This window comes from Ictidomys tridecemlineatus, chromosome 8 (genome assembly GCF_052094955.1).
Source record: "Ictidomys tridecemlineatus isolate mIctTri1 chromosome 8, mIctTri1.hap1, whole genome shotgun sequence".
Classification (NCBI taxonomy): Eukaryota; Metazoa; Chordata; class Mammalia; order Rodentia; family Sciuridae; genus Ictidomys; species Ictidomys tridecemlineatus.
In genome coordinates this window covers 135,886,925-135,913,832 of record NC_135484.1, presented here as the reverse complement: position 1 = coordinate 135,913,832, position 26,908 = coordinate 135,886,925, and the positions used below count along the sequence as shown (strand labels likewise).

The 26,908-nt window shown below is 46.5% G+C and overlaps 2 protein-coding genes across 16 annotated transcripts in view; one reads left to right on the top strand and one right to left on the bottom strand.

Annotated features, from left to right (window-relative positions):
* Positions 1–290: 290 nt before the first annotated feature.
* Positions 291–26,865, bottom strand: LOC144366322 (uncharacterized). 2 transcript variants are annotated; one of them, XR_013425334.1, is made up of 3 exons: positions 26,213–26,865; positions 1,936–17,895; positions 291–1,317 (listed from the first exon to the last, which is right to left on the bottom strand). XR_013425334.1 is itself a non-coding variant. In XM_078020467.1 (2 exons), the coding sequence occupies exon 2, from the start codon at positions 5,633–5,635 to the stop codon at positions 4,709–4,711; it is 927 nt and encodes a 308-aa protein (XP_077876593.1). In that variant the 5' UTR covers positions 5,636–17,895; positions 26,213–26,865; the 3' UTR covers positions 291–4,708. The 2 variants fall into 2 exon arrangements, 1 of the variants encoding a protein (XP_077876593.1); XM_078020467.1 differs by having other exon boundaries at positions 291–17,895.
* LOC110597363 (serpin B6-like) overlaps positions 26,450–26,908 on the top strand; it is a 312,873-nt gene continuing 312,414 nt past the window's right edge. For 13 of the 14 annotated variants that reach the window (XM_078020455.1, XM_078020452.1, XM_078020454.1 and 10 more), the window contains exon 1: positions 26,453–26,584. The gene's annotated coding sequence lies outside the window, so the exon portion shown is untranslated. Of the gene's footprint in view, positions 26,585–26,908 lie in introns of all 14 variants that reach the window. The other variant, XM_078020459.1, reaches the window with a different exon arrangement.

Sequence of the window (26,908 nt, the reverse complement as noted above, 5' to 3'; positions counted from 1 at the left end):
CTTCTTTTACCAGAGGGCAAAGAATGGTATCATGATACCTTAAAATTGCCAAATGCTTTGTCTTCATCTATTAAGGTAATCATCCTATTCTGTTAACATAGTGGCTTATACTGTTTGATTTTCAAACATTAAACTAACTCTTTATTCCGGGGATCACCCCACTTAGTCACAATATATTATATTGCCATTTATGTTGTGTGGGTTCTCTCTTGTCCAGCAAGGAGGTCCACAGAACAGGGTATAGGAGAGTGTGACTGCAGAGCCACTAATCAAGACCTCCGGAGACCAAGAAGAAAGCAGGATTGATTTTATTGCATATATACTCAGGCTAAGCAGATTGTAGGCAGCCACAAATACAATTTCTTGCTGCCTGTGCTTGCAGCAACCAAATGAGGAATGAACTGTGGAGCAAGTGCAGGTACTGCAACACATGGCCTCACATACAGGGCTGTGCCTATGGGGTAAGCGGTTTACCACTCACGCATCTAGCACAAGGAGGGTGTTTTGCCACTCAGACACCCTTAACATATGCCACGTATGCAGTACTCCAAGCACTTGTCCCCATATCTCCCCCATCTGACTGTGCTGCAAGGACATCTGCCCGCATTGCTGGTTTTTGTTCAGTGGCCTTTATAAGGTTACATAATTATCTCACAACACAAGAAAAAATTATCACTATTATAAACAGTAAGTCCAGGGTAATAGCATTTTAAGGATTAGTTAATTTGGCTATCATGTCTTTCCAATGTTCAATCAATACCTGGAAGAAAGAAGAGGTTGTCAAGATAGATACATTAGTCTCATTGGTTTTGACAATTGCCTTAGTAAGTTTATGCATAGTTATAACATAGTATTCCAAGTGCCCTTAATATACTGAGAAAAACTGGAGAAGTGTAAGATTACATTTTCAGATACAAAATATTGGGTGACACAAATACTACAAAATTCAGGGTCACAAGTGAGCCTTTGCAACATAACAGAATATCTAGTTGTTCCTGGTGAAGATCTAGTTCTTGCCAAATGACTAAATTAGCAGCTTGGTAGAATTTATTTAAGTCATTTTGAACAGCAAAGGCTTCTGCCATAGCAGTAGAAAAATTGTTTACAATCTGAGCAGTCTGGATACTCTGAGTGAGAGAAGCAGTGCCAGTGGCTGTGGCACCGATGGCATCTACAAAGGAAATAATTCCATCGATGATGAGGCTAATTGCATGCCTTGTCCAATTCAGGATCTCATTCAGAAGATTCTTTATCTCCATGTCCCATGGGCTCCTCCACTCTGGACAGGTTCACTGGAAGCCAGATTGCTGGGGCACTCTGAGGATAAATGTATTTTTGGTTTCACAAGAGGGGTTATACAATTTGTGAGCCAGCAGGATGTATTGACTGCACAAAGGATCTCTGTATGAGTGATATTTATGCCATCAGTATCATTATTAGCAGAGCAAAGGTTTATGTAACAAACTCTCGTGCATAGTGGGTATGGGTTTAATTTGGCATAAAGGCAAATTCATGGTGAGGGTCTGGACTCAATATTGATTGATTCATCCAGCTGGCTGCTGCCCTTTTGATGGGTCTAGCAATTAGCAATATTGGCGTGATATCTATCATGCCATATTGATTTTCTGCATAATGGTTGGTAATGGCTGCAGTAGCCAATATGGTTCAGTAGCCAATATGGTTTTTGGGCACATCAGCTACATTCCAAGGAGCTGCACTCACCCAGGTACATAGATGTTCTTCACCAGAGAAATTCCTCTTATCAAGGGAATAAGGTATGGCTTGGGATGCTATCATTATCTGAGGGGGCTTCACTGTTAACAGTGAGCACTGCACAGAGGACCACCCTCATAGGCCCAAGGATGAGATTGCTACCAGGCAAAGGAGCCTATCTGTGACTTAGTCAACAAATAATATCACCCCAGGTAACTTTACTTGAGGTCCATTTGTGTTGTTGAGTCCTTTGCCTGCAAGGGTTCTCCTCCAGAGTTAGTTCCTTCATCTTCTTGGTTGGTGGTTCTTGGGGTCCAGAGCTTGACTTTCTGGTAGGCACCAAGATGCGGTGATGCTCCTGTTAACATATGCAAATCCTGAACCCTTGCATATGAAGAGCCCTGGGTCATCCCATGTATTTATTATGAGATCCTTTCATGAGACCACAGGTAGACGGGAGGGCCCTGTGATGGGGGCCCAATACTTATGGGCTGATGTTTCCATAGAAAATTTTGAAATTGAATGGAAGTTTAAATTAAATAAGATTTTTTTATTCAATCATTGCAAGGGGACTTGGTATACTTTCTCCCCTCTGTTTTTTTTTTAAATGCATGGTCTTTAATTTCTTTTGTGTTCTTTTTATAATGCCTTGAGTATAAGGGGTTGTAGGAGATTCCAGTCAAGTGCTGTATATGCCAATAATTGCAAACCATTTGAAATGTCTTGCTAGTATAGGCTGGCCCATTTTACTTTTTAATAGACATGGGAACATCTGTAACTTCATTTTGCCCTATAGGGAGGAATGGAAATGGAAATGGATATGAAACAGGGTTTTTACTAGCTGCTTGCAAGTTCACACACTCAATTAATTCTGCACTCTCTGATTTGTTACTTTTTGAAGTAGTCCTAAGCTGAAGTTAAAAGAAACAGCTTTATTTGTGAGTGTTTTAGGAGCAATGGGAGAATACTGAGGTACTGAAATAAATCTGAAAATATTTTGGTCAGATTTCTTTGATACTGGGTAGGTTTTTATCCTTTTCTTAGCCTTACTAGGCTCCCCAAGTTTGGGTCTTCTAAGTTAAATGGTTGTCTAACAAGTTAGCATTAGGGTTAGGGTTAGGGTTAGGTTTGGTCAAATTTCTTTGATACTGTGCAGGATTCATTCTTTTCTTAACCACAAGTTTGTGTCTTTTAAGTCCAATGGTTCAATGTAAGAAACAGTTTAAATTTTCAGGTTTAACTTCATTTTGCCCTATAGGGATACGAATGGAAATGGAGGTGGAAATGAAATAGGGTTTGTGCTAACTGCTTAACACTTCACTCACCCATTAGTTCTCAGTGTGCATTCTCTGATTTTCTCATTGTTAAAGTAGCCCTCAGCTTATGTAGAAAGAAAAATCTTCATCTGTGAGTCTTTTAGGACCAAGTGGGAGAATACCTATATACTGTAGTAACTCCAAAATTTTTTTGCTCAGATTTCTTTGATACTGGGCAGGATTGATTCTTTACCTAATCTTATTATACAAATTTGATTTTTTTTTAAGGTTCAACAGCTTGCTGGAAGAAACAGTTTGAAATTTCAGGTTTCACTTCATTTTTCCCAATAGGGATAAATGGAAATAGAGGTGGAAATCAGTGTTTGTGCTAGCTGCTTGAAACTTCATTCACTCAATTAGTTCTCAGCGTGCATTCTCTGGTTTGTTCATTATTGAATTTGCCCTAAGCTTAAGTAGAAACAAACATCTGTATCTGTCAGCATTTTAGGAGAAAGCACAGAAATATCCATATACTAAAATAGCTCCAAAATATTTTTGTTTAAAATTCTTCCATACTGGGCAAGATTCTTCCTTTACCAAGCACCACAAGGGCTCCCCAGGTGTGGTCTTCTATGTTCAACGGTTCTCTAACAGGTTAGGGTTAGTATTAACATTAGTATTAGGGTTAGCCTTAGCTTTATGATTAGTGTTAGTTTTGGTTGGATTTCTTTGAAGCTTAGTAGAATTCATCTGTATTCAGCCTTAATAGGCTCCCCAAGTTTGGGTCTTCTAGGTTCAAGTGGGCAGGAACACTTTGAATTTTTAGGTATGACTTCATTTGGCCCAAGGGAGATGAATAGAAATTGAGGATTACGGTTATGGTTAGGGTTAGGTTTAGGGTTAGATATTGTCAGATTTTTTTGATTCTGTGTAGGATTCATTCTTTACATAAACTTACTCGAGTCCAAATGTTTGGGTCTTATAGGTTTAACAGTTCGCTGGCAGAGACATTTTAAATTTTCTGGTTTCACTTCATATTTTTCTATAGGTATGAATGGAAATGGAAGTGTAAATCAAATAGGGTTTGTGCTAGCTGCTTTGACACTGGGCAGGGTTCAATATTTAGGAAGCTGTACTAGGCTTCCTAATTTGGGGTCTTTTAGGTTCAATGATTCTGAATTAGGTTAGTGTTTGGCACAGGGTTAGGGTTAGGTTTAAATTTAGCAGTATGGTAAGGGTTAGGTTTATTCCTATTTCTTTGATACTGGGCAGGGTGTTTTATCTAGCTACTCTTACTTAGCTTTCCATGTTTAGTTCTTCTATGTTCAACCATTCACTGGCAGGAAATGTTTGAATTTTCAGGTATGACATCATTTTGCTCTACAGGGGTGAATGGAAATGGAGGATTAGGGCTAGGGTTAGATATTGATTTTTTTTTTTTGGTTCTGTGCAGGATTTATTCTTTACATAAACTTACTCGATTCCAAAAGATTGGGTCTTTTATTTCAAACAGTTTGCTGGCAGGAACATTTAAAATTTTCTGGTTTCACTGAGAATTCATTGTCCTTGTGAAGTTTCTGGAGCTAGCACAAACCGTGTTTGATATCCAGGCTGAACTCCATTCATTCCAATAGGGCAAAACCAAGTGAAACCTGAAAATTCCAAATTTTCCTGCAAACGAAAGGACAAACAAACCTGGGGAGCCGGTGCAGTTGGTGAAAGGCAGAGGGGAGTTCCCTCTACCCTGGTGAGGTGGTATGCGGGTTCCCCCGACACACGCCTGGAAGTGTCTCCCCCAGGGAGAGGTGAGGCCCCTCTCTCCGGGTGCGGAGGGGGCTCCCACCAACATCCCAGATGGAGGATTCTTCCCCCAAAAGTGGGTAGTCCCCTCTACTCCGGGTGCATTCGGGGCTCCCCTGATACCCAGGCTGGAGGGTTCTTCTCCCCGAGAGTGGGTAGTCCCTTCTATCCGGGGTGCATTGGGGGTCTAGGGGACACCCTCCTCGAGGGGCAAGACCGCTCCAACCGGGGTGTCGGGGAGAGCTCCCACCGACAGCCTGGTTGGAGGGGTTTTGCCACACTTGCTCAGAGTACCCTCCACCCAGGGTGCGGTGGGAGCTCCCCCTGACATCCCGGTTGGTGGGGTCTTGCCCCTTGGGGTGGGAGTCCCCTCCACTTGGGGTGCTTTGTGAGCTCCTCCTGACAACCCATTTGGAGGACTCTCCACCCTCGAGGGGGGAGTTCCCTCGTCCCCTGCTGCAGTGGGAGCTTCCCCTGACACCGGGTTTAGAAGGCTCTCCACCCTCAAGGGGGGAGTCCCTTGACCTGGGTGCAGTGGAGCTCCCCCCCGACACCCTGTTGGAGGGCTCTCTACCCTCTGGCAGAAATCCCCTTGACCCAGCATGCAGTGGTTTAAGAGCTCCCACAGAAACCCAGGTTGGAGAGTTCTCCCCCCTAGAGGGGGAGTCCCCTTGACATGGGGTGTGGTGGATGCTCCCCCACACCCGGGTTGGAGGGGTCTCACCTCTTGGGAGGGCAGTCCCTCGAACCGGGGTGCACTTTGAGCTCCCCCCGCCACCCTGATTGAAGGGGTCTGGCCCCTCCGGGGGGGAGGATTCTCTTGACCCAGGGTACGTTAGGAGCTCCCCCCAACACCCAGGTTGCATGAGTCTTGCCCCTCGAGGGGGGAGTCCACTCGACCCGGTGTGTGTCGGGAGCTCCCACTGACACCCCAGTTGGAGGGATTTGAACCCACCAGGGAGGCGTCCCCTAGACCTGGGATGTGTTGGGAGCTCCCCCCAATATCCAGGTTGGAGTGCTCTCCCCCCTTGGTTGGGGAGTCCCTCGACCCGGGGTGCGCTTTGAGCTCCCCCAACACCTGGATTGGATGGGTCTTGCCCCTGGAAGTGGGAGTACCCTCAACCCGGGATGCGGTGAGAGCTCCGCCCGACACCTCGGTTAGACCGCTCTTGCCCCTGGGGGTGGGGGAGTCCCCTCAACCAGGGGTGCATTGGCAGCTACCCCCGAAACCCCGGTTGGAGGGGTCTGAACCCACGGGGGTCCCCTGGACCGAGTGCGTTGGCAGCTTCTATCGGCACCCGATTGGAGGGGTCTGAACCAAAGCGGGGGAGTCCCCTCCATCCAGTGTGCGTGTTGGGAGCTCCCTCTGGACACCCAGGTTGGAGTGCTCTTCCCCCTCGGCCGGGGGGAGACCCCTTGACCAGGGGTGTGGTGGGAGCTCTCCCACACCCCAGTTGGAGGGCTCTAGCCCCCCAGGGGAGGGAGTCTTCTTGACCAAGGGTGCGGTGGGAGCTCCCCACAATACCCCAGTTCTCACCCGTAGGGGGAGGAGTCCCCCGTACACCCGGGATGCCATGTGAGCTCCCCTAGACACCGGGGTTGGAGGGCTCTCTTCCCTTGGGGGAGGAGACTTTATGACCAGGGGTGCGGTGGGAGCTCCTCATGACACCTGGTTTGAGGGGTCTCACCACTCAGTGGGAGAGTCCCCTCGACAAAGGGTGTGGTGGGCGCTCCCCCGATACCCCGGTTGGAGGGCTCTAGCCCCTTGGGGGGCAAATTCCCTCCACCCGGAGTGAATTGGGAGCTCCCCCCGCCACCCCAATTGGAGGGGTCTCCCCCCTCTAGGGAGGAGTCCCTCCACCCGGGGTGCATTAGGAGCTCCACCCAATACCCCAGTTGGAGGGTTCTTGGGCATCGAGAGGAGTCCCCTCAACCTGGGGTGCATTGTGAGCTCCCCACGACACCCCAGTTGGAGGGATCTCCCCCTTCAGAGGGGGATTCCCCTCGACCTGGGGTGCATTGGGAGCACCCCCTGACAACCTGGTTAGAGAGGTCTCACCCCTCAATGGGGGAGTCCACTCTAACTGGGGTGTGGTGGGAGCTCCCCCTGACAAACCGGTTGGATTGGTCTCGCCCCTTGGTGGGGAAGTCCCCTCTAGCGGGGTTGCGGTGGGAGCTCCCGCCGGATCTCGCCCTTCAAGGTGGGAGTCCCCACGACTCGGGGTGGGTTGGAGCACCTACGACATCCCTGTTGGAGGGCTCTACCCCCCTCGAGGGGGAGGGTCCCCTAACCCAGGATGCATTGGGAACTCCCCCCGAAACCCTGGTTGGAAGGATCTCCCCCTCGGGGGGGATTCCCATAGAACCGGGGTGTGGTGGGAGCTCCCTCCGACAACCCAGTTAGAAGGGTCTCGCCCCCTTGAGCTGGGAGTCCCCTAGACCCAAGGTACGGTGGGACCTCCCCCCAATAACCCAGTTGGAGGGGTCTCGCCCCTCAATGGAGAGTCCCCTGGACCCGGGGTATGTTGGGCACTCCTTCCAAAACTCCAGTTGGAGGGGTCTTGCCCCTCAAGTGGGGAGTCCCCTTGACCTAGGGTGTGTTGGGAGCTTCCCCCACACCACAGTTGGAGAGGTCTTGTCCCTCGAAGGGGGAGTCCCCTCGACCCGGGGTGCTTTGGGTGCTCCTTCCGACACCCCGGTTGGAGGGCTCTCGCCCCTCTAGCTGAGTCCCATCGCCCCAAGGTGTGTTGGGAGCTCCCGCCAACAACCCGGATTGAGGGGTCTCGGTGCTCGACGAGGGAGTCCCCTCGGCCCGGGGTGCATTGGGAACTCCCTCAGACACACAGGTTGGAGTGGTCTCGCTTCTCGCTTCTCGAGGGGTGAGTCCCCTCGACCTGGTGTGCGGTGGGAGCTCCCCTGACACCTCGGTTGAAGGGGTCTCACCTCTTGGGGTGGAGTCCCCTCAACCTGGGGTACGGTGGGTGCTCTCCCTGACACCTCAGTTGGAGGGGTCTCGCCCCTGGGGGCGAGTCCCATCAACCAGGGGTGCGGTGGGTGCTCGCCTGGACACCCCGGTTGGAGCGGTAGAGCCCCTGGGGGGGAGTCCACTGGACTAGGGGTGGATGCTCCCCCCTTCCTCGGGCTGGGAGTTCCCTCAATACAAGCTGCAGTATGAGCTCCTCTCGACAACCAGTTGGAGGGTCTTGCCCCTTGAGGTGGGAGTCCCCTAGACCCATGACACCCCTGTTGGGGGGCTCTCTCCCCTTGGAGAGTGAGTCCCCTCAACTCAGGGTGCATTCAGAGCTACCTCCGACACCTCGGTTGGAGGGCTCTCCCCCCTTGGGAGGAAGTCCCCTGACGCATCTCCAGGGGGATGTCCCTTCGACCCTGGGTGCAGTGGGAGCTCCCCCCCGACACCCCATTTGGAGGGCTATCCACCCTCCAGCGGGGAGTCCCCTAGACCTGGGGTGCAGTGGGAACTTTCCCACACACCCTTTTTGGAAGGCTCTGTCCCCTCGACCATGGGTGTGGTGGGAGCTCCCCCTGACACCCCGTTTGGAGGTCTCTCAACCCTCGAGGGGGGAGTCTCCACAATACGGGGTGCGGTGGGAGCTCCCCAACACCCTGTTGGGGGAGCTCTCACAACTCGGGTGTGGAGACCCCTCTACCAGGAGTGTGGTGTGAGCTCCCCCTACACCCTGGTTGGAGGACTCTCCCCCCTCATGGGGGAAGTCCCCTCGACCCGGGTGTGGTGGGAGCTCCACCAGACACCCAGGTTGGAAGACTCTCCACCCTCGAGCAAGGGGAGTCCCCTCTATCCCGGGGTGCCATGGGAGTTCCCATCGACCCCTTGGTTGGAAGGCTCTCCACCCTTGAGGGGGGAGTCCCCTCGACCCAGGATGAAGTGGGAGCTCCCCCCACACCCTGGTTGGATGGCTCTCCATCTTCAATGGGGGTGTCCCCTAGAGGCGAGGTGCAGTTGGAGCACCCCCTTACACACCGGTAGGAGGTCTTTCCATCCTTGATGTAGGAGTCCCCTTGACCCGATGTGCAGTGGGACATCCCCCAAACACACGGGTTGCAGGGGTCTCCCACCTCCAGGGGGAAGTCCCCTCTACCTGGGTTTGGTGGTGTACGAGCTCCCCCTGACAACCCAATTGGAGGGGTCTACCCAATAGAGGGGGCTGTCCCCTCCACTAGGGGTGCAGTGGGAGCTACTCACGACACCCCGGTTGGAGGGGTCTCTCCCCTTGAGAGGGGGAGTCCCCTCAACCCGGGTGCATTGGGAGATTCCTCCGACATTCAGGTTGGAGAAGTCTTGCCCCTCGAAGGGGGAGTCTTCTCGACCCAGGGTGCGTTGGGAGCTCCCCCTTACACCTGGTTGGAGAGCTCTTGCCCCTCGGTGGGGGAGTCTCCTCTACTTGGGTGCAGTGGGAGCTCCCCTCAACACCACAGTTGGAGGGCTCTCCTCCCTGGGGGGGAGTCCCCTTGACCCAGGGTGTATTGGGAACTCCCCCCAACACACCGGTTGGAGGGCTCTCCCACCTGGGGGGGGGAGTCCCCTTGACCCGGGGTGTGGTTGGAACTCCTTCCAACATCCTGGTTGGAGGGCTCTCGGTTCTTGGGGTGGGAGCCCCCTAGACCTGGGGTGTGGTGGGAGCTTCCACTGACATCCTGGTTTGAGTTCTCTCGCTTCTGGGGGGGTGGAGACCCCTCGACTGGGGTGCCATCTGAGCTCCCAATGACACCCTGGTTGAGGGGTCTTGCCCCTGGTGGGGGGAGGCCCCTCATCCCAGGGTGCAGTGGGAGCTCCCTCAGACACCTGGGTTGGAGGGGTCTTGCCCCTCAAGCTGGAAGTCCCCTCGACCTGGGGTGTGGAAAGAATAGCCCCCGACACCTTGGTTGGAGTGGTCTACCCCCTTTAAGGGGGAGTCCCCTTCACCTGGGGTGCAGTGGGGGCTCCCCGATACCCCAGTTGGAGGGGTCTCCTCTGTAGAGGTGGGAGATGCCTGGAAAAGGGGTGTGGTGGGAGCTCACCCCAACACCCGGGTTGGAAGTGTCTCCCCTCTCGAGGGGGTGTCCCCTTAACCCAAGGTGTCGGTGGGAGCTCCCCATGATCCCGGGATGGATCTCCGCCATCAATGAGGGATTCCCCTTGACCTAGAGTGCGGGGGCAGCTCTGACACCCCGGTTGCAGGGGTCTCCCTCTTGAGGGGGGAGTCCCCTCCACCTGGGGTGCGGTGAGAGCTCTCCTGACACCTGTGTTGGAGGAGTTTCGCTCCTCGAGGGAAGAGTCCCTTCGACCTGGGGTACATTGGGAACCCCCCCCCCGTCACCCCGGTTGGAGGGCTCTCCCCCCTTGGGGTGGGAGTCCCCTCGATCCGGGGTGTATTGAGATCTCCTTCCGACACTCCAGTTTTTGGGCTCTCCCCCCTTGTCCGAGGGAGAGTCCCCTCGACTGGGGGTGTGGTTGGAGCTCACTCCAACATCCTGGTTGGAGAACTCTCGAACCTCGGGGGAAGGTCCCCTGGACCCTGGGTGTGGTGAGAGCTCCCACCTACACCCATGTTGGAGGGCTCTCACCCCTCGGCCGGGGTCCCTTCTACCCCAGGTGTTGTGGGAGCTCCCCCCCAACATCCCGATGGGATCTCCCCATGACACCCGGGTTGGACGTCTCTCAACCCTTGAAGGAGGAGTCCCCTGGACGCAGGGTGCAATGGTATATGAGCTCCTCCCCTCAGACAACCCAGTTGGGGAGTCTCCCCCCTCATGGGGGGAGTACACTCGACTCCTGATGCCTTTGGGGCTCCCCCGAAACCTCGGAAGCAGGGGTTTCCTTTCTCGTGTGGGGCGTCCTCTCAACTTGGGGTGCGTTGTGAGCTCCCCACGATACCCCATTTGGAGGGCTCTCCCCTTTCAAGGGGGGGGAGTCGCTTTGACCTGGGGTGTGGTGGGAGCTCCCCCAGACACCTTGTTTGGAGGGCATTCCATCCTCGGAGGAGGAGTCCCCTCGACCCAGGTTGTGGTGGGAGCTCCCCCCAACACCCCGTTGGAGGGCTCTCCGCCCTCAGGGGGAGTCGCCTCGACTCATGGTGTGGTGGGAGCTCCCCCAGACACCCTGATTGGAGGGCTCTCCCCCCTGGAGGGGGGAGTCACCTCGACCGGGGGTGTGGTTGGAGCTTCACATGACACCCATTTGGAGGGCTCTCCCTCCTGGGGGGGGGAGTCCCCTTGAACCGGAGTGTGTTAGGAGCTCCCCCGACACCCCATTTGGAGGGCTCTTCAATTTCGAGGGGGGAGCCCCTTGACCCCCGGGTGCGGTGGGAGCTGCCCCCGATACTCCTCTGGAGGGCTCTCCACTCAAGAGCAGGGAGTTCCCTCCACTCAGGGTGTGGTTGGAGCTCCTCCTGACACCCCATTTGGAAGGCTATCCACCCTCAAGTGGGGAGTCCGCTCGACCCAGGGTTGACCCGGGGTGCAGTGAGAGCTTCCTCACACACCCACGCCCTATTTGGAGGGCTCTCCACCCTCCAAGGGGGAGTCCCCTCGACACCTGGTTGGGGAGCTCTCCACCCTCAACCGGGGAGTCCCCTCGATGTGGGGTGTGGTAGGAGCTCCCTCTGACACCCCGTTTGGAGGGCTCTCCACCCTTGAGGGAGGAGTCCCCTCGTCCCTGGGTGTGGTGGGAGCTGCCTCCCCACACCCCAGTTGGAATGCTCTCCATCTTCAAGGGGGGAGTCCCCTAGAGGCGAGGTGCAGTAGGAGCAGCCCCTACACACCTGTAGGAGGTCTCTCCATACTCGAGGGAGGAGTCCCCTTGACCCTATATGTGGTGGGACGTCTCCCCGACACGCTGGTTGCAGGGGTCTTCCACCTCGAGGGGGACGTCCCCTCTACCTGGGTTTGGTGGTGTATGAGCTCCCCCTAACAACCCAATTGGAGAGATCTACCCGGTAGAGGGGGGTGTCCCCTGGACCCAAGATGCAGTGGGAGTTCCTCACGACACCCCATTTGGAGGGGTCTCTCCCCTTGGGGGGGGGAGTCCCTTCAACCCCGGATGCGTTGGGAGCTTCCCCCGACACCCAGGTTGGAGGGGTCTTGCTACTCAAGGGGGGAGTCCCCTCTACCAGGGGTGAATTGGGAGCTACCCCCAGAAATCCAGTTGGAGGGCCCTCCACCCTCGAGGGGGGAGTACCCTAAACACGCGTGCAATGGGAGCTCCCCCGACACCCCGGTTAGAGGGCTCTCCCAACTAAGGTATGGAGACCCCTCGACTTGTGATGCAGTGTGAGCTCTCCAGACACCCCGTTTGGAAGGCTCTCCCTCCTCAGGGAGGTGTCCCCTTGACCCGAGATGCAGTAGGAGATCCCCCTGACATCACAGTTTGAGGAATCTTCACCCTTGAGCAGGGGGAGTCCCCTCGACTCGGGTGCGATGGGAGCTTTCCACTACACCATGGTTGGAGTGCTCTCCAACCTCAAGTGGGGAGTCCCCTCGACCCAGGGTGCAGTGGGAGCTCTCCCTGACACCTCGATTGGAATGTTCTCCATCTTCAAGGGAGGAGTCCCCTAGAGGCGAGGTGTGGTGGGAGCTCCCCTTGACATACGGGTAGGAGGTCTCTCCATCCTCGAGGGAGGAGTCCCATTGACCTGGGGTGCGGTGGTGTACGAGCTCCCCCTGATACCTCAATTGAAGGGGTCTACCTTGTAGAGGAGAAGCGTCCTCTTGACCCAAGGTGTGCTGGCAGCTCCTCCCGACACCCCGAGTAAAGGGGTCTCCTCGACCCCGGGTTAAGTGGGATCTCCCCCCAACACCCTGGTTGGAGGTGTCTCTCTCATAGTGGAGGCAGTACCCTAGATTCAGGGTGTGGTGGGAGCTCCCCTAACACCCCGGTTGGAGGCATCTTGCCCCTGGAGGGGGGATTGCCCTTGACCTGGGGGTGTCAACACCCTGGCTGGAGGTGTCTTGCCCCTAAGGGGAGTATCCTCTAGACCCAGGGTGTGGTGGGAGCTCCCCCAACATCCCGGTTGGAGGAGTCTTGCCCCTCGAGGGGGGAGTCCCCCCAACCCAGGGGGCGATGGGAGATCCCCCAACACCCTGGTTGGAGGGATCACTCCCCTCGTTGTGGGACTGCCCTCGACCCGGGATGCTGTGGGAGCTCCACCGGACACCCCGGTTGGAGATGAGTCTCCTTCACTTGGGGAGTCCTCTCAACCCGGTGTGCGGTGGGCGCTTCCCCCTACACCCCGGTTGGAGGGGTCCCGCCCCTTGAGGGAGGAGTACCTTCGACTCAGGTGTGGTGGGAGTTTCCCCTGACACCCCGGCTGGAGGGGTCATGCCCCTAGAGTGGGGTGTCCCCTCGAACCTGGGTGTGGTGATAGCTCCCCCCAACTGTTGGAAGGTTCTCACCCCTCGATGGGGGGGGTTGTCCCCTCTACTCGGTGTGCAGTGAGAGCTCCCCCAGACTCCTCAGTTGGAGGCTTCTCTTCGACCCGGTGTGCGGTGGGAGCTCCCGCCAACACTTTGGTTGGAGAGGTCTCGCCCCTGGGATGACATATTCCACTTCTATACTTTCTTTCCCTTTTGTTTGCCAGTTTTTCAGTTGAGGCTTTCATACCTATTACTTGTTTAAGAACTCTATAACTCTTCTCCCTGCCTTTTGTGTTACTCAGCTTTCTTGTACTATAACAAAATACCCAAGATAATCAACTTAGAAAGAGAAAAGATGATTTTGGCTCAAATTTTAGGAAGTTTCAGTCCATAGTCCTGTTGGCCTTATTGCTTTGGGGCCTGTGGTAAGAAAGCACATCACAGTAGGAAAACTTGGTGTAGCAAAACTACTTACCTCATGTCAGAGAAGAGAGAGAGAGAGAGAGAGAGAGAGAGAGAGAGAGAGAGAGAGAGAGAGAGAGAGAGAGAGAGAGAGAGAGACAGACAAATGGGGAGTGGGGGAGGAAGGGACTAGGGTCTCATGATCCTTTTGGGGCACACCTTCAATGACCTGAAGACCTCCCATCAGGTCCCACCTCTTTGTTTCTAGAACTTCCCAACAGCAACATGATGGAGACAAGTCTTTACCACATGGATCTTTTGGGGATACTTAAGATCTAAACTATAGCATCTTCTATCTTTTTTGTCCAATGCACTGTATTGTAAGACAGAACTCTTCACACAGCAACTCGTATCACTCTTCTTTCCATGCAGTTGAGCCTGAACAGAGGGCTTTATATACTTTATTGGATGGATAAACTACCTTCAGAGGCTCCTTGTTGTACATGCAATTATATCAGAATTTTATTTTAAGATATTGATAACCCTTGTGCATTTAAGCCCTAACCTCTTCTTTCTTCTCCTCCACAACTTTGTTCAGCTTTCTCCCAACTCTATAACTTTTCACAAACAATGCCATTTCTTGTACTGGAATGCCCTTGTCTAGCCATAACTGCCTGGCAAAATGAGATCTAATCTCTTCAGGGTTCAATTTGAATGTTACCTCTTCCATGGTTTTACTGGGATAGAGATATTGTCCCTCTCTATGAAGCTCTGGTGGAATTTAATTTATAATCTACGTCTGTCCTAGAACTCACTATGTTTTGTTGTTGTTGTTGTTGTGTTCTTGACTTACAATTGTTGCATTTGATCACAAGCTTGAGTATCCCTCCTTCCTGTGGGGGTTCTCCTTGATGGCAGAAAGAATTATTTTACTTAGTTTGGCATTACACAGCGCACCTAGCAGCCTATTTCCCCCCTTTATAAACATTTTCTGAATATAATTAACACTTTGTAATAACAAAAAAGCCTTGATATTCTCTTCTTGGTAAGTACAGCTAGTGGATCTAAAATGAGGATTGCTAACTTGTATCCATCCTACCAAGAGGGACTCAAACTGGGAACTAAGTAGTTAGGAATATTTTAACAAATGTAAATCCTCTGTGATCCCAGGCAAGTCATTTCATTTCCTTATGTCTTAGATGACTCATCTGTTAATTACCACCTATTCAAGGACTTTTCTAAGGAAAAATAAATTTCAAAAATATCGCTTTACATGTTATAGAAAAGGCCATTGCATGGCATAACCCACATGATATATGAGCTTGGAATGGTTCATAAGGCAAAAAACCCAGGCTCCTATGGTCTAGAGGAACCCTGATAATGAAAGCAAGTTTTTCAGGCAGCGCCCATCTGAGAGTAATTTTCTTCCTGCTAAAAGCCGGGGTGGCTTATATAACTCTACTCCACCACAGTACAGAGATAAAAGCCAATCCTAGGCAGCTACAGCAGGTAATTTTGCAGAGTATGCATTGCAAGAAAGAATTATACATTTCTTTTAGGAGCAAATTAGGAATAGTAATAGCACAAGAAATAAAATGAAGACTCCATAGTTTAATAGCTGAATTGGAGCAATAACTCTTCAATTTTTGTAACAATATAAAAACAAGGTACATGTGTATTAAAAAGAACTATGTCTCAAAGGAAGATAAAACATTTGGAGGAGGGTCTGTATGGGGCCAATATAGGGTCATTGCCCTTAGATACATGGGCTATGGGTTTAATTTTTAAAAATAATTATTTATTGGGAAATACAAGCTCATCAAATACCCTATTTCCCATTTGTTCAAATATATACTGCAACTGTATTTGGTCTCATATGCTCTGATTCAGTCATTTCTAGGTAACACTTTGGTACTATTTGTAAAATACCAACTTAACACCTTTCCTTCACATAGTTTTGTCAGTCAGATTTCCAACACTATAATACTTAATCAGCTTATGAAGAGAAAAGGCTTGTTTTGGCTCACAGTCTGTAATAGGTTAAATCCAATTGCTCTGGGCCTGTGGTGAGGCAGCAAGTCATGGTGGGAACACACAGTGGAGTAAAACTCCTTATCTCTTGGCCAAGAAGACACAGAGAACAAGGAAGCCTGCTTCTTGGAAAAAGCCTGGTTCCCAGAATTGCCTTTGAGAGCATGTCCCTTATCACCTGAAGACCTCCCACTAGACTGTACCTCTTAAGTTTCAACTACCTTCCAATATTGCCATTCTGGGGACTAAGCCTATAACACATGGGCTTTTGGGGACATTTAAGGTTCAAATTATAGCAGTCATAAAGGGAACAGATCTTATAAAACAACAAATGCAGTGTGGGGGAGGTGAAGAAAAGAAATACTTAATATTTATTGGTTACTACATGGCTAATTTATGCTTATTGTGTATAAGAAAAATAGGAGTTGGTGGCATTGGAGATATTATGTTACTTTCCCAAGTAAGCCATGGAAGATCCTGCTTGGGTTAACTGGAGATACTCTCTGTATCCTAACTCCTGCCTCCCAAAGTTCTGGGTCCAGAGGAAGCAATTAATTATGGTCTGTGTTTGTCTGGTTGTAGTAGAAGCCAGTAAACTTCAGATTCAGCAAGGAAGAGAAGCTGCTCAGCAGTTGGGCATGGTGGCATGCATCTATAATCATAAGTTGTAGGACTGAGGCAATATATTTGCTTGAGCCTGTAAGTTTGATGCCAGCCAGGGCAATATCAGGACTATCTCGAAAATGAAACAAACAGAAACAAAAATGAAAGAAAACTAAACAACACCAACAAAAAATAAACAGGCCAGGCTTAGTGGCACATGCCTATAAATCCCAGCAGCTCAGAGCCTGAGGCAGGCAGATGAAGAGTTCAAAGCAACCCTCAGCAACTTATTGAGGGCCTAAGCAATTTAGTGAGAACCTGTCTCAAAAAAAAAAAAGTTAGGGGGTGGAATTTGGCTCAGTGTTTGAGTGCCCCTTTGCTCAATTCCCAGTACAAACAACAACAACAAAACAACAACAAATCAGAAAAGGAACATAAAGGACAGGAAAGAAAGAAGTTGCATTGTATCCAGTGGGGCTGGACAATGTGGGAGCAGGAACAGGTAGCAAGGATTGGCCAGTGTACATGGAACATCATGCACTGCTGGCCAACAGTCACATGGGGGTACCTTAACTGTTCCTGAGACCATTATCATCAGTTGTTATGACCTTCTTGAGGGATGAAAACCTGTTCATATTCTCACAGAGGAAATTTCTAAGTCTGATGCCTTGGAGTCCTGTTTTTAAGTGTTATTTGAATTGCTTGGATATCAGTTATTCCTAGGGTATCATGAAAATTCATTAAAAAATATGAACTGGATACTTAGTATGTTAAAGACTAGGTATTCAAGATTGATATGAAATAGTTTCTTCTTTAAGGAATTCACAGTCTGGTAGGGGACAATGGAGTAATAGTGGCAATAAAGACATTAGAAGTAGCTCAGGAGAAGTAACAGAGGTGGGCATGAGTAACTATGTCCAGGAAGGTTCCAGGGAAGAGTGGAATTTGAGCTCTGTGGTGAATGTTGAGCTTCCCAGTTGAGGAAGGAAGGGAAATCAATATTCAGATAGAAAATGTACAAGACATATGGGGAGATTGTTAGTGGAACAGGGTACATTGGGAAAACTGTGTATAACAGATTATTATTAAGGACTTCACTTATCTTGTAGACATCGGGAACTTCCTCTGAAGACTTATGAACATGGGACAGATGCAAGCAGATCTATATTTTAAAAATTACCCATCACATGGTGTGAACATGGAATAAAAGAGGATGAAAGCTTGTTAATTTGTTAGAAATACTGTCACAACACAGAAAGTGATGACAGTGACCTTGGTTAGGTAATGGCAATGAAAAAGGAGAGTGGGAAAAAAGGAGTCAAGAATTGACCATGTGCTTGTTAGAATTGACCATGTGTTTGTCAGCATATTTCATTCTGCTGTTTAAACAAGAATAGTGATTTTTATGGTTGTCTTCCTGGGTCACTGTAAAAAAACAGATTGGCTATTAAAATATCTTCTCTGGGTATCATTGGTGAAATAACACAATTTCTCTGAGTTTATCTGTAAAATGGGCATAAGAACACATGTCCAGTAAATGCTATTTTGTTAGTTGGCTTTTTATTGCTATAACTGAAATACCTGACATAAACTACTTAAAAGAAGAAGTATTTATTTTTGCTTACAGTTGCAGAGGTTCAGTCCATGCTCACCTGGGTCCAAGGTAGAAAAATCATGGAGAAAGGGCATGGCAGAAGGAAGCTACTCACCTCATGGCTGTCTAGAAGCAGAGGGAGAAAATGAGGAAAGGCACCAGGGATAAAATACTTCCTCCAAGTAGGATCACTACCTACAGTTTCTGACACCTCCCACTAACGTCACTGCATTATTAACCCCTCAATGGATTAATTCACTGATAAAGTCAGAGCCCCATCTCTGAATATTGCTGCACTGGGAACCAAGACTTCAACACATGAATCTTTGGGTGATAATTCATATCAAAACTATAATATCAATGAAGGATAAATATGACCAGCAGACTATATTCTTTTTTACATAGTTAATTCTCAATAAATGTTTGTTATTTTCACTGTTAGCTGCTTCACTCCTAGCTGTTCAGTTGCCATAATTTTCCTCCCCCAATAGGGTTGATATCAATATACTGTCCTGCTTTTATGAGACAGTTTAAAATTAAAATTTAAGATGTAATTCTGTATGTTTTGGGGGAAGATTTTATTCTTATGAGGTGTGGGTATGGATAAGAGCATATTTATATTACTCTAATGTGAAGACAAAAAAAAAAAGAAAGCTAGAGTAAGTGAAGTGTGTTTATAAAGATTTATATATGGAGTTAAATTATTTCCTGAGAGCTAAGGTAGTTGTAGACATTATTTCATTTCATTCTGGAACAAATACAAATGAACATGTCAAAGATGATGACAATTATTATATTTTATAATTTGATTTCTTACATATTCTAATTCTATTCTTTTAATTAGTAATCACGCTTTGTTCTTTAGTTTCCCCAAAGTGTGATTAAACTCAGTTCCTAATGCAAAACAGTTTATAATTTTTATATAAGATGACATGCTACCAAGTAAAAGGAATGACTACTAAAGACTACATAATGACAAAAGAGGTCTTAAGAAATCACTGAGTAAACTTTTAATGTATAAAGTGTCTTGAAAAAGTTTTTGTCATCAGATTCCAAGTCAAGACACCAGAGCTGCCTAAATTTTAACTTTGAAGATTTATACAAGATTTTGACCAGGCAAGGAGCAAAACATGGCACACTTCAAGAGGTTTTAGAAATGTCATGGTGAAGATCTTATTAGGATTTTACTTTAAAGCTGTGCAGTTATTATAATAGTGTTTGACAGCTGCATCCTACTCACTCGTGGTCCCAAGTATGGCTGCAGCAAGTGCTGCATATGCATGATTTCATGGAATGCTAATGGTCTCTCATGTCATAAGAATTTCTCCATACTGTGATACCCTGGCTCTACCTGCACTGCTCCCAAATTTAGTTTTGCTACTATAACTCAAGGGGATAAGGGCATTATCTATCAGGTTGGTCAAGTATTTGCAGGAAAAACAATAATAAAAGAGGGAGTTGTAGCAAGGTTTTAAATAATTGCAGGTAGCTGGTCTCCATGGTTTCAATTTTTAGGTCCTACATGGCTTTTCTTAAATACTAATCAAGAAACTTTTGCTCTTGGAAATACATGTGGAAGTATTCAGGGTTAAGTATTTTTGTGTTTGCAATATAACTTCAAGTGGTTCTGTTAAAAACATACAAAGAAGGAGAAGAGAAACAGTGAGACAGAGATGAAGGGAAGGTGAAAGTAAGGTGTGAGATGTGAAGGGTGTGTGTGTGTGTGTGTGTGTGTGTGTGTGTGTGTGAGAGAGAGAGAGAGAGAGAGAGAGAGAGAGAGAGAGAGAGAGAGAGAGAGAGAGAGAGAAAGCCAGTACAGCCATGATTTTAGGAGAATGTATGCAATAGTAAACCAAGATAAAAAGCATATGGATATTCACTGTACCAATTCTTTCAATTTTTCTTCATGTTCAAAAATTTTAAACATAAAAAACTTTATAGAAACTTCTTTAAAAAGTATAAGTGATGAAGAAATTTTAAAGATTTACCTGTAGCTCACAAGAATTTGTGAGCACAATAGAAATCCATAAAACACAAATAAAGCAAAGATGACCTCTCATTAAAAACAGAAAAGGAAAATTTCTCTTAATTATGTTAATATGGTTCTTACTGGCTTGTTTGTTGTAAATGATTAAGGAATTTTATTTTTTAGTAGTTTTATAATATAATAGAGCAGATAGTATAGAGTTCAATGTATCATTCCTCCTTCTTAGTTTTTCTTATTATAAACATCTTGCATTAGTGTAGTTCAGTTTTTACAATTAATGAACCAATGTAGATGCATTTTTATTAACTAAAACCCATGATTTACATTGGAGTTTTTTTCTCTGTTTTGTCCATTCTATGAGCTGTTATAAATGTATGACAATAATATAATAGAGCAGATAGTATAGAGTTCAATGTATCATTCCTCCTTCTTAGTTTTTCTTATTATAAACATCTTGCATTAGTGTAGTTCATTTTTACAATTAATGAACCAATGTAGACGCATTTTATTAACTAAAACCCATTATTTACATTGGAGTTTTTTCTCTGTTTTGTCCATTCTATGAGCTGTTATAAATGTATGACATGTTTTCACCCTTACAGCATCACACAGAGTACTTGCATGCCCTAAATCTTGTGATCCATTTTTCCATCCCTCCTTCCTTCTCTTCCCCTTCTCCTGGGTAACTAAAGATCTCTTTATCATCTTCATATTTTTGTCTTTTCCAGAATGTCATAATTTGGCATCATAAAATATGTAGCCTTTCAAACAGGCTTCTTTTAAGAGAATGCATTTAAGGTTCCTTCATGATGTATAATTCCCTTATGCAGTACAAAATGACCTTCTTTGTCTCTTCTGATTAACTTTATCTTGAAATCCACTTTATCTGATATGAGGATAGAGATCCCTGTTTGGTTACAAGATCCATGTGGATGATATGTTTTTCCCATCCTTTTATAAAGAGAAAAAGTCAGATTACAGAAATTTGTGATTTAAATATCATCATGAACACTACTGAAATGCAAAAATTAATTCAATACTATTTTGGAAATTTATACTCCAATAAAAATAGAAAATCTTGAAGACATGGAGAATTTCTAGACATATGACCTACCCAAATTGAATCAAGAGGACATAGAAAATTTAAACAAAAGCCTACCACCACCACCACCAACAAAATTCTGGGATCAGATAGATTCTCAGCCGAGTTAGTTTAAAGAACTAATACTCATCCTCCTCAAATTATTCCATGAAATAGAAAAGGAGCAAATCCTTCCAAACTCATTCTATGAAGCTAGTATTATCCTGATAGCAAAGCTGGACAAAGACATACAAGGAAAGAAAACTTCAGACCAAAAGAAAACTTCCCTAATGAACATAGATGCAACAATTCTTAATAAAATACTGGCAAATCACATACAAAAACATATTAAGCGTGATCAAGTGTGGTTCATCCAAGGATGCAAGGCTGGTTCAATATATGGAAATGATAAATGTTACTCATCACACCAATAGACTTACAGAAAAGAATCACATGATTATCTCAATAGATTCAGAAAAACATTTGACAAAATTCAGCATCCACTCATTTTTAAAACACTGGAAATACTTTGGAAAGTATGAATATACCTCAACATTGTAAAAGCTATATATGCTAAACCCAAGGCCAACATCATTCTAAATGGAGAAAAATTGAAAGCATGCCCTCTAAAAACTGAAACAAACAGGCATGCCCTCTTTCACCATGTCTATTCAACACAGTCCTTGAAACTCTTGCCAGAGCAACTAGACCAAAAAAAGAAAATAAAGGGATAACAATAGGAAAAGAAGAGCTCAAATTATCCCTATTTGCTGATGATATGGTTCTATATTTAGAGGACTCAAAAACTCCACCAGAAAACTTCTAGAACTCATAAATGAATTTAGCAAAGTAGCAAGGTATAAAATTAACACCCATAAATCAATTGTGTTCCTATATACTAATGATGAATCAGCTGAAAGAGAAATTAGGAAAACTATCCCATTCACAATAACCTCAAATAAAATAAAATAGAGTACTTGGGAATCAATCTAACCAAGAGGTGAAAGACCTCTACAAGAAGAACAAATCAACACCAAAATCAGTAGAAGACAGGAAATAGTTACAGAATTATGAAAACTATAGAACACTAAAGTAAGAAATTAAAGAAGGCCTTAGAAAATGAAAAGGCCTCTCATGTTCTTGGATAGGCAGAATTAATATCGTCATAATGGTTATACTATCAAAAGTGCTATAAAGATTTAATGCAATTCCTTTTAAAATTCCAATGATATTCTTTATAGAAATAGAAAAAAGCAGTCATGAAATTCATTTGGAAATATATGAGGCCCAGATGAGCTTAAGCAATCTTTCATAAGAAAAGCGTAGCAGTATGCATCACAATACCAGACCTTAAATTGTATTACATAGTTCTAGTAACAAAAAACATCATGCTATTGGTACAAAAACAGACAACGGAACAGGATAGAAGACACAGAGACAAACCCATATAAATATAGTTATCTCATAGTAGACTAAAGTAACATAAACATACATTGGAAAAAAGGTAGCCTGTTTAACAAGAGGTGCTGGTAAAACTGTATATCCACATGTAGCAAAATGAAATTAAACCCCTATCTCACCCTGCACAAAATTCAACTCCATGTGGTTCCTAGGCATTAGACCAGAGACCCTTTGACTGACAGAAGAAAATGCAGGCCTAATAGTACATCATGTCAGCTTAGGGACTTCCTTCCTCAACAAGACTCCTAAAGCACAAGAAGTAAAATCAAGAATCAATAAATGGGATGCACTCAAACTGAAAAGCTTCTTCAGAGCAAAGGAAACAATAAAGAATGGGATGAGAGTCTACAGAATGGGAGAAAATCTTTACCACATGCGTTGAACATAGAGAATTAATCTCCAGGATGTATAAAGAATTCAAAAAGTTAACACCAACTTTTTTTTTTTTAAAAGCCCAATATGCAAGAGGGCAAAGAACTGAACAGGCACTTCACAGAAAAAATGTTCAGCATCTCTAGAAATTAGAAAATGCAAATCAAAACTACCTGAGATTCCATCTCACTCCATTCAGAATGGCAAGAATATGATAACAATAAATGTTGGTGAGAATGTGTGGGGGAGAAGGGACATTCAAACATTGCTGGTGGGACTGCAAATTGGTGCAACCATCTGAAAAGCAGTATGGAGATTCCTCTGAAAACTTGGAGTCGAGCCACCTTGGAATTTGACCCAGTTATTCCACTCCTCAGTTTATATTCAAAGGAGTTAAAATCAACATGCTACACTGACACAGCCACATCAATGTTTACAGTAGGTCAATTCACAATAGCTAAGTTATGGATCCAAGCTGGGTGCCCTTCAACAGATGAATGGATAACAAAAATGTGCCATATATACACAATGGAATATTACTCAGCCATAAAGAAGAATTAAATCCTGGCATTTGGTGATAAATAAATGGAACTGGAGAATATCATGCTAAGTGAAATAAGAGAATACCCAAAAGCAAAGGCCTACTATTCTTTCTGATATATGGATGCTAACACACAATGGGGTGGGTAAAGAATTTAAATTCATTGGATTAGACAAGGGGAAAGAATGGAAGGAAGGGGGGATAGGAATAGGAGGGGGTGATGGGAAAAGGAAAGATGTTAGAATGAATTGGACATCACTGTCCTATGTTCCTATATGAATACATGACCAGTGAAACTCCACATCACGTACAATGAAATCCTAGTATAAATTATACTCCATGTATCTATGGCAAAATACACTCTACATTTTTGTATCCCTGAAAAGAACAAATGAATAAAAAGGGAAAAACATTTTCAACTCAATTGGGCAAATATTTAGAAATGTGATTGCTGGGTCCAATGGTAAAACTATACCTGGCTTTATATGAAACTGTCAAACTGTTTTCCAAAGTGATTGCATCTTTTCCAGTGGCAATGAATGAGTGTTCCTATTGCTCTGTATCACTGCCTGCATTTGGCTTTTTTGTTCTTTTCGTCCCTAGTAGGTATGTTATATTTTATTGTTCCAGTTTGCAATTGCCAAATGATATGTGTTGTTGAGCATATGCTTATTTGTCGTCTGTATATCATCATACTTACTTTTTGAATTGTCTGTTCAGATCTTTTGCTCATTTTAAAATCAGATGGTTAGTTTTTTTTTTTTAGGTGTAGATGGACACAGCACAATGTCTTTATTTTTATGTGGTACTGAGGATCGAACCCGGGTCCCGCCTGTGCTAGGCGAGCGCTCTACCGCTGAGCCACAATCCCAGCCCAGATGGTTAGTCTTTTCGTTGAAAATTCAGTGGCATTTTAAAAAAGTAGTTCTTCCTGATGAAATAAATAGAGCTCAATCACAAAGTCACTTATTCAGTAACTATAGCAGGTGCTAATATTTCCACACCTAGTATCTGCATTCCTCCATTTTACAAACAAAATCCTGTTTAAAATAGTATTTCTGATTCCTTTGCAGACAGGGATGGTCATGTGACATGGGTCTCGATAATCAGAGGCAAACAGAGGAAAGACTGTTAAATGGGCAGACTTAATTGGCATGAATATTTTTCATCTTTTGCTTTTTGCCTCTCTCCCAATACCGCCCACACCATTTAACCTGCATGTGACAAAATGCCTAGAAGAGGAATAGCCATCATCAGAGGTTGAAGGCAAAAGCCCCATGACAAGGACAGTACAGCCAATGGCTACAAGGAGCCTAAGACGTGTGGCACCATGAAGATGCTGCAGAAGGCCTGGGACTCTCTCTAGTCTTTTTGTTTTGGGAAAAGATACGCCCCTGATAAGCACTTTAGTCAAGTTTCTGGACAGACAACCAATACACTCTGATTCAGTTATACTTTTTCAAGCTCTCTAAGGGGGAGACACCCTTCAGTGGTAGGCACTAGCCCCCTAACAAGAATACTCTAAGTAATTTTTATGTAGAGGACTGGTTCATAGGAGCACTATATTTGAAACAATCTTTTATTATGGACACAATAGTAAGGGTAGAATTCTATGTACTACATGTCTAGTATTGAACTAGCCATTTTGAGGGGAGGAAAGAGGAGTTTAAAATAAGGACCTTACTTTCAGGGAACTAATGATCTAATTGGAGAAGACCTGTAGGAAAAAAAAAGAACAGGACCATGTGACTGAAGGTTAATAGGGGTGCCAACTAAGCTTAGCAGCAATTCATGTAAGGCAGGGTTACTGAGGAAAAGAGAGGCCAGAAAAATGTAACTAGCAACTCTGAAAACACACTCTGGGTATCCCATGGCTTCATATTTTTCAATCAATGACCTAAACACAGACATGGCAGCTATTCTCCTGGGTAAATGAAGAGGAAAGGAAGTAAAATCATTTTTATTTGAATGTCAATGTACCTTTGAATTCTACTGCAATTTATCATGTATCAATATTTCAAGTACTAGGACATTGCAATCATTCATTAAAATCCTACTTACCTTGTTAATTATCAGTACATTTCATGTTGGTATGATATACAAACTGAGTATATGTCATCTTAAAATAGACCTTTAAAAATCTTTCCTTTGAAACTGCTGTAGATTAATAGATTGGCATAGGGAAGTGTTTGATTTCTTCCACTGTCCTTCTGATACTTTGAATTTTGCTATAATTATCAATTACTACGCATTGCCCCCAGCTTTTACTTTGTAACTAGCTGGAACAGATGTGGACCTTTATCATACCTATCACACCTCTGGTGAAGACAAGAGCAAGATAAGATGAATTAGGTTTTCTTGGATTCTTTCTTGGGATTTGAAATCCTTTTCCTAAGAGTGCTTTTTCATATTGTGATGTTATTTGTAAATAATTTAAAAGACACATGGATATAAAATACATATAACATTTCTGTAAGATATTTTAAAACTCATTTTCTTCCAGACCTAGGAAAGCATACTTGTTTTTCTTTCTTCCTTGCCTTTCCTCTTTCCTCCTTTTTCTTAAGTCTAGTTTTGCATCAGTCACCTGGTACCACCTGGCTATGTTTTCCTATGCCAGGGCTTACTTAGGTTGGTAGGTTCAGGAATATATTTTAATAGGTACTGAGGCTTTTCTCACGCAAGGCGGACAGAAATTAGAAATGGGACTAATATAAAAGGAAGAAGAGTCTGAAGAGGGAAAGAGGGTAAGATTTTGAAGGCAGAAGGCTACCAGATTTGGACAGGGTATAAAGCCAACTGGCAAGAGGGCTATAATTCTTTCAGGGTTAATTGAAACCTCAACCGGGCAGGATGTCTGACAACCTACAGATAGACAGACCTGTTTCCAGGAGCCCTCAAATTTCAGCTAAGATTAGGGTCTTATGGAAACTCAAGGGACTATACTGGGTACCTGGCAACCGGGGGAAACATAAAGGTACATGCCGAGAACTCGACCCACCTTTCCACTCGGAAGAAGATACAGCCGAAGACTCATTCCCAAGCTGAGGACTAAGGATGAGTGCCACCTCCTGCGCAATCGCCCACCCGCCTTCGCCGGTGCTCCGCACTCCTACTGGTTCCCCATTGGCCCAGACGCTCGTCAATCTTCATGGAGCGGCCCTGTGAGTGGTCTCTGGTTGGAGATGCTGATCCCGCCTCCGGCTTCAGTCGGCCACTCCGGGGCGTGGCTGCGACCGTGGCCGGGGGGAGGCGACGTACCTCGTGCAGCTGTGGGCGGTGTGTTGCGGAAGGAGGCGCGAGATGGCCGCGGCGCGGCGGGACGTTGGAGATCCCAGCGTAGCTCCGGCGCCGGCGGTGGGACCGCGGATCGGTGAGTGCGGGCTGCGGCCAGCTGGGCACCCTGGTCCAGGCTGCCCATTGCTTCACGGCTCCGGGCCAGGCAGCCTCTTGGGGAGGGTCGGGCGCGGGGCCGGGCCCTCAGGGGCCCGCGGTCCAGTGAATTTGCTGCCTCGCGCCATACGCGCTTCGGCCACGCGGTGGGGCCCAGTAGGGGCCGCGCCTCGCCGGCCGCCCAGCTGCGTCCTCTTGTCTAATTCCCGCGTCAGCCGGGGCTTCTCGCCATAGCAGCTCGGCAGCCCTCCTCTCCCGCACCCTCAGCCCTCTTCGACCCCCACAATGGTCAGCGCGCGGTACC

What these genes read in the sequence shown, in the direction of transcription:
- LOC144366322 (XM_078020467.1), bottom strand. Translation starts at nt 5,635, where the DNA reads ATGCAACCTGGGTGTTGGGGGGAGCTCCTAACGTACCCTGGGTCAAGA.